The following is a 7,666-nucleotide window of genomic DNA, read 5'->3' as shown; positions in this document are numbered from 1 at the left end:
CGAGAGAGGCCATGCTTAAGTCTTTCCCTTTACAAGGCCACTTGGGAAATTTAAAGTATCTTGATTCCGGCTCATAAACGTGATGAATAAAGAGGAAAGTCACGTTTAGAGCTCGCGTGTGACGGAACAGAGCTCGCGTTCTCTCCTCTGCACTTTACACAGAAATATCACCTGCAGTAAGAGGAATGTTTATAGATCTGTTTATGTAGAGTTGTGTAGAGTTGTGTAGAGTTATGTAGAGTAGATTTATGTAGAGTAGAGTTGTGTAGAGTTATGTAGAGTTGGGTTATGTAATGTAGTTATGTAGAGTTGTGTAGAATTATGTAGAGTTATGTAGAGTTATATAGTTCTGTAGAGTAATGTAGAGTAGAGTTATGTAGAGTTATGTAGAGTTATATAGTTCTGTAGAGTTATGTGTAGTTATGTAGAGTTATGTAGAGTAGTTGTGTAGAGTTGTGTAGTGTAGAGTTATATAGAATTTTGTAGCGTAGTACAGCAGTCAGTATTTATAGATGAAATATAAAGCTATAGGATGTGTTTATAGGATGTGCCCCTATGCCCCTCCCTATGCCCCGCCCCTACTCGGTTACTGTTGCCTGTCGTGTTAAGTTCATACGACAGCGCGATGTGATGAAGCGGCGTTACGCTCAGCACACTGAAGTGTTTCACTCCTCCTACACCTCAACGGTTTAACAACTAATACAATGACATCTTTTTTTAAATATCAGTTTAGAATTACATTTAATGTTGTGGAACTTTCGCTTCCATTATAGCGGCTGAAACTTCCTCTCACTGGAGCGGCGCCAAGACGGCCGCTGAGTGGACGAGAAGAACTTCGACCAGCTTTACATTAAAAAAGGTTTGGTAATTTCAGTAAAGACAAGCCTGTAGTGTGCCGAGATTGAATGGATGGAAGGATGGATGGAAGAAAGGAAGAGTGAGCTTAAAATCAAAGGAAAGAGAGAAAGAAAGAAAGAAAGAAAGAAAGAAAGAAATTAATTAACTGAAAGAAAGGAAAAAGCAGGAAAAGAAAAAAGCAAGAAAAAGAAGAAAAATAAAGAAGGAATGAAAAAGAAAAAAAAGCAAGAAAAGAAAAAGAAAAAAGCAAGAAAAGAAAGAAAGAACGCGGCCGAGAGGACTGGAAGAACTTTGACAGTTTGCCCATCGCCAGCTTCACATGAACTAAAATGAGCTTGTGCTAGAGTTCTCTGACATTCAGTTACACTACATGACCAAAAGTATGCGGACACCCGACCATCAAACCCACGTGTGTCTACAACCCCAACGTTACACGGCGTCCCAACTTTTTTGGAACAGGGTTGTAGATTCATTCCCCTGTTCTAATGACCTCCACTCTTCTGGGAAGGCTTTCCACTAGATTTTTGGAGCGTGGCTTCTAATTCTCTGATCTCAGGCTGAATGAATATCATATCATTTTTCTCCCACGCTTCAGAGGGAAATCATGGCCCATGATGCAATGCTAGTCAAGGCAGCGGAGTGATGGAGACGAACAGCCGCAGAGGACCCGAGTGCTCAGGAGAGAGCGATGGAGTTGGAGAGAAAGTGCACCGGGCCGGCCGGCGGCACGCGCTGATCATTATCCCCACGTCAAGATGAAGGATATTTTGGAACGAAACGAATCTGCGGTGGTCAGTAACGCGCCGACGGCAGGGGCTGTAGGACGAGTCACGCCCACATCCGCACAGCCGCTCCGATCCTCCCCCCTACTGAGCCTTAAAGGAGACTCATTAATAACACCCCGCCGTTCTGCCTCCCTGAAAAAAAGCTCCTGCAGAGGCAAAGACCAACCACAGGAATTCAGACCAAAAACCATTCGTCTTCCGGCCTCGGCCTCGAGGAAGCTGCCAGCACCTCGGATTGAGGTCTCTTTCCCAGAATCTCTTTCAACCTTTCAGCGTTAAGAGAAATGGAAGAGTTGAGCAAGGTGAAGGAATGGGAGACCGGTAGGGACTTTCAGCCTTGCCAGCCGAATTCACTTCCACTTCAAAATCCTAAAACGTGGTGTAAACTTCATAAAGGTCCAACGTGAACATAACGTACCAGCAAAGCCCTTTAAATTAAACAGATCGAATCTTTTATCCGTATCTGGATTCAGACCACCAGACGACTACAAGTTTGAATCATGTCTCAGGTCTCTGGACCACAAGTTTGGGCTTACCAGTCAGAGTCAAGAGCCGCAAACGCAAATCAAGTCTCAAAGAGTCTCTGAGCGAGAAAGTTGGAGTGAAGACTCGCGTCTCGGAGCTTCAAGCCAGAGTAAGATCTGGAATATTTAAGTCAAATTTAAACTTGGCTGCAGTTTTCACTGACGTTTCAGGTCTCTGGGCTACAAGTTTGAGTCGTGTCTCAGGTCTCTGAGCTACAAGTCAGAATCAAGACTGGAGTCTCAGCGCTTCCGAGTCAAGTCTCAGCGCTCTAAGCAGGTGGTTTTAATGTTATGGCTGATCGGTGTATATAGGTTTTGTATATATATATAATTTTATCTAGCGTTTGAAGGATTCATCAGAGTGAATAAACGAGGAACATTAAGATTATAGCTGAAAAGTTTGAGACATTTATTCCAGCATGCGATTTTTGTGTATAAAAGACTGAAATCTGGCACAGAGAGCTTTTGTTTTCATACGCAACAGAAAGGAGTAGAAACAGGAAAAAGCTGTTTTAAGAAGTCATTCAAAACAAGTATTCTTTATTAAACATTGGATAAACTGTCGAACGGGCTTATAAACTGTATACAAATCTGCAGTAAGGCATTGTTCTCTAAAAATAGTGTCGTCTCCAGTGTAAAGCCATTCGGCAAAAATAAGTCAAATATGAAGCCACTCCCAAGTGTATTTTTGCAACACCACGAGCCTCTTCAGGATACACACACACACACACACACACACACGTACATCATACACACACGTACATCATACACACACTCTCACACACGCACAAATCCGGTCGGTTTCCCAATGCTTTGGATTCTTTCTGTTCTGTACAAAGTAGTGTGTTAAACCGAGAAAGAAATAAAAATCATCAAATGAAACAACGCCCATTTCTGCTCAAGTTTTCCCCACCCGAGTGCACGGACACACACAGGCACTTATCGACACTTTCAAACAAGGTACCGGTGAGAACCTCCGATATTTACCGGCTACTTAAACACAGTGCAAACCCACGCTGAGATTGTGGTCGCGTCCCCAAAAAACACCAACAGTGTAATAGGGGAAAAAACTGGCACAAAAGAAAACTCGGCACTTTATCTTACAGTACCGCAAGCACTCGGGGTTTAATAATTACACGCGATAATCACAAGTAAATTTCTCCTAAGCCATTTCATTATCGGAATTGAAAAGGCTACACGATGCTAAGACGCGACAAAAAAAAAAAGGTAAATGACTACGCATGAACTCGTTATGATTATTATAAGCTAAAGCGCCGTTTACTTTCGCACAGACCTTGCAGTTTCCAGATGTTACTTGTAATAACTACATCACTTTTTTATTAAATACTAGACTGTGATACTGTAAAATAAAGCGCTACCGATATAGTAGCTTTAATAAAGTAGCTATAACTTTATAAAACTAAGGCAACTTTAGAATTCAAACCCCCCTCCCCCACACCCCCCTCCCCCCCCCACACCCGTGGATAAACTCCAGGCTTGACGGTAAACTTCCCTGAATCCTGTGTGAACGAAACTCTACAGCTCTGACATCAGGTAATCAGCTAAACTTCACAAACAAACAACAAAAAAAACACCTGGATGCGATGTGTGTGAACAAACAACAAACACACGAGCAGAAATCTTACAGAACGATCGGAACGTTTCCCTCGAACCCTGTGTTCATACTGTGTTATAACGCATGGATGACACGTCGTAATGCTGTAATGGTGTAAGCCTGTTCTGGTGATCGATACACACCTGATACTTCATAATGTTAGCTTACATAAAGCCTTATAATGTCTGTTCATGATGTAAAGCATTATAACACACGCGCCGGTACGGTTATAACACGTGACGTACGCCTGTTATAGTTATAAATACACGCATAATACATACATAAACACTCAGGATCTGCTCTCGTGTAACGCGGTGTAAAACAAGCCCACAAGAACAAGCTGGTATTGTTTCAAGATATAATAATGCATTATAAAGGGTAGACCTGCGTAATACTTCAGGACTTCATATCACGTGTCAGGGGACATAAGGCTAGACTGTTCATGCTGTAATGCATTCCAACACGAGCTCTGGCATCGATTCTAGATAAAACGTTATGAAGCCTGACACTATGGTTACCGAGACATTATACTTCAGGGAATGACTTCATAAGGTCAGGTGACGTAAAACATGATATCTGTTCAAGTTTCTAGATGTAATAATGCGTTATAAAGCACAGGTGATAAAATAAACCCGTCAGTTATAGATACATCCATCACACTTTAGGAAGCGACTTCATAAAGTCTGTTCATGTCGTAGTGCATTATAACACTCTGGTACACTTTCTGAATATAATAATGTACCGTAAAGTATAAAACTATGTGTTATAATGCTTGACATAAGACTGTTATAGATATAAAAACGTCTAATACTATAGGAAACAACTTCGTAATGTCAGGTGACATAACACCATCTCTGTTCGCGTTGCAATGCATTATAACAGATAATGTGTTACACCATGTTATGAAGCCTGACATAAGCCTGTTATAGCAATCAATACACGCACAATGCTTTAGGAAATCAATTCATTACGTCAGGTGACATAACACAACACACTGTAATACCTGTCGTAACGCATTATAGAACCAGCTCAGATGTAGCTTCTAGATAACGTCATGCGTTATAAAGCATAGCTCACGTGTTACGCCTTCATAATGTCAGGTTATAGAACACTGAAACCTGTCCATGCTGTAATGCATTATAATACAACGCTTACAGCTTATAGATATAATAACGTGTTCTGTATCGTGACATTACAGTCATATTCTCATGCTTTATAAAGTGTTATGCATGTTAGAAAGTACAAATACCAGAGTCATGCCATGCGTTATACAGTACACATAATACCTTATAACACACTTTACAATGATTACACGTTGTTAGAACTTTGCGTTATAAGGTATTATATACGCTATATAACAGATACAGTATGCATGTTAAAAAGCATTGTCTGTTTAACTTTATTTATTAGGAAGAATACAAAATATTGCCAGGCATTATATAGCATTTATAATCCTACATAAAGGCTCATGCTTTATAGCTGATTTTCCAGGGTGTTATGAGGTATTATGAATGCTATATGACGCATCGAACAGCGCACGTCACCATGACTGTTTATGCGCTGCCTCACGTCCGGTACTGTAAGGTATTACGGATGCTATATGACAGGTTTATAATGCATTATGAACACAGGACTCGCAGGAGAACAAGTTAGCACCTAATTTTAGTATTATTTCCATACATTTATTTCTGGCTGCACAAACATCGGCCCAGATTTAAAAAAAATAAAAAATAAAAATCAGGAAAACGTGTCGCGGTTTATAAAATAAATCCAGCTCGATAAAACGGTAAACAGCGAGCGGCCTGAAATGTGTTTACGGATCAGGTTTAGTGCTTCATGTACGGAAACACGACAACTTAACACCTAATGACAACAAGGAACAACGCTAACCTGACATGGCTTAGACGAATAAATTTGCATACAATAATAATAATAATAATAATAATAATAATAATAATAATCTCTCTGGTCGTGTTATTGATCATTTATAAATGAAAAGGTATTGCGTTATAAATAAACAGTATGAAATACCAGCATCAGTTTAATCCATTTCCCAAAAAAAAATAACAAACAAAAGAAAGAGAGAAAAAAAGGCTCTATAAAACCAGGGGCTGTTTTTGATATAAAAAAATAAGCAGCATGAATATTCATGAGATGCATCTTTGGTATGAATACGATCCAGAAAATGATGTGTGTATAAAAACAAACAAACAAACAAACAAACAAAAAAAAGATGGCAAAATATTTGCAATAAAGCTGATTTTTGGATTTTCTGGAAAGAGTGCGAGTCGTGACATTTCACTTCCGAGCTCTAGAAGAAGTTGTGTGTGTAGTGCGCTAATGGAAAAGAAAACACATAAATTATTCATTACAGTGTGTGTGTGTGTGTGTGTGTGTGTGTGTGTGTTTAAGACTCACTACCAAGTGAATAATTCCAGGAAACTTTATGTAAAAGTGTTAACGTTGTGCTGGAGAATGTGTGTGTGTGTGTGTGTGTGTGTGTGTGTGTGTGTGTGTGTGTGTGAAGGCTCCAGGTCCAAATAAATAACAGCTACGATAAAGGACAGTAATGTCTCTGGAGGAAATGAGCTGGGAATATTTTTTTCCTGGTAAAAAGATAGGGTTAAGACCATCCAGTTTGCATGTGTATTCATCTCTACGCTCAAAAACATCAATAATCTTTATTCCGAAAAAATCTGTACACGTCTAAAATATATATATATATCTATATATATATAAATGTATATAATGGTACCCTTTATCTATAGCTTCATAAAATAATTCTGAAAAATAGAATTAAAAAATTTGGACGTGCAAATTTGGACCGGAATCCTCTCGCCGGCATCACGAACCCGAAGGCGGTTCCCGGAGACGCTCGGGCGTCAGGTTCTCCGGGACGTCAGAACTCGTTTTGTACGTGATGCCCGGAGGACCGCCGCTAGGGGGCGATACGAGCTGCACGCTGTCTGTGTGAGGCGGCAGCGGCGTGGACGTGAGCACGCCAGGCTCAGGCTGATGCTGATCTTTGGTGTACGGTAGCGTGCTGCTCTCGCTAGGTCCGCGTGGAGAGTTCTCGGAGTTCCGCACCACGTGGTTCTCGGTGTTCCTGGAACTCCGGGACGTGTCCTTCATCTCCATGCTCTTGGTCATGCCGGGATCGGCGGCCCTGGGCTTGTGCTTGGCGTGGGCGGGGTACAGGTTCGTGCGAGTGGAGCTGCAGGGCTTGAGGAAAGGTCTGCAGAAAGGGAAGAGCTTGGCCTGGTTCTGGTGCAGCAGGCGTCTGCGCAGCTCGGGTGCAAACCTGTCCAGCTGACGGCCCACCTGCACCGGGCTGGGGAACAAGGAACCCTGACACGCTCGGTAGAAATATCTGGAACACAAACGCAAAAACATGCAGAAGAACGTGATGTGAAACCGAGGCTGGGCGATATGACGATGATATCGCAACACATGATGTCACAACACAGTTATTACTTCATTATTACTTTTTCCATCAGTTTAGTTTCGCTCCTGGCTTGTGCGCAAACCGACAGATCGTGATGCGTTTCCTTTATCGTAGAAACGCCTTTGAGTATCGTGTGCGGTCAAATCTCAAAGCAGGTCTAACACATTTAATAAATTAAATAACAACAACAACAACAATAATAATACAATGATAACTGAAGAGCTGTACATTAAAGAAAAAGGAAAAAGATTCTTAACAAATTAAGGAAGTATAATAAAAGAAAGCAGATATAATAACGCATAATAAACTAACCAACAGATTAAAGTTAATTAAAATCAAAACATAGATAGATAGATAAATAAATAAATAATTAGGAAATAAGAATAATTATAGGTCAAATGAAACACTTTAGTGCTAATTTGCATAAATATGCATAAAC

At 40.7% G+C, this 7,666-nt stretch overlaps 1 protein-coding gene across 2 annotated transcripts in view; it reads right to left on the bottom strand.

The window, feature by feature from the left end:
* Positions 1-5,431: 5,431 nt before the first annotated feature.
* Positions 5,432-7,666, bottom strand: part of atp10a (ATPase phospholipid transporting 10A) — a 57,354-nt gene continuing 55,119 nt past the window's right edge. For both annotated transcript variants that reach the window (XM_053683578.1, XM_017480201.3), the window contains one exon: positions 5,432-7,152. In XM_053683578.1, the coding sequence (XP_053539553.1) occupies positions 6,627-7,152 (526 nt within the window). In that variant the 3' untranslated portion in view covers positions 5,432-6,626. The remainder of the gene's footprint in view (positions 7,153-7,666) is intronic.

This window comes from Ictalurus punctatus, chromosome 11 (assembly GCF_001660625.3).
Source record: "Ictalurus punctatus breed USDA103 chromosome 11, Coco_2.0, whole genome shotgun sequence".
NCBI lineage: Eukaryota > Metazoa > Chordata > Actinopteri > Siluriformes > Ictaluridae > Ictalurus > Ictalurus punctatus.
This window is presented reverse-complemented; position numbering and strand designations above follow the sequence as displayed.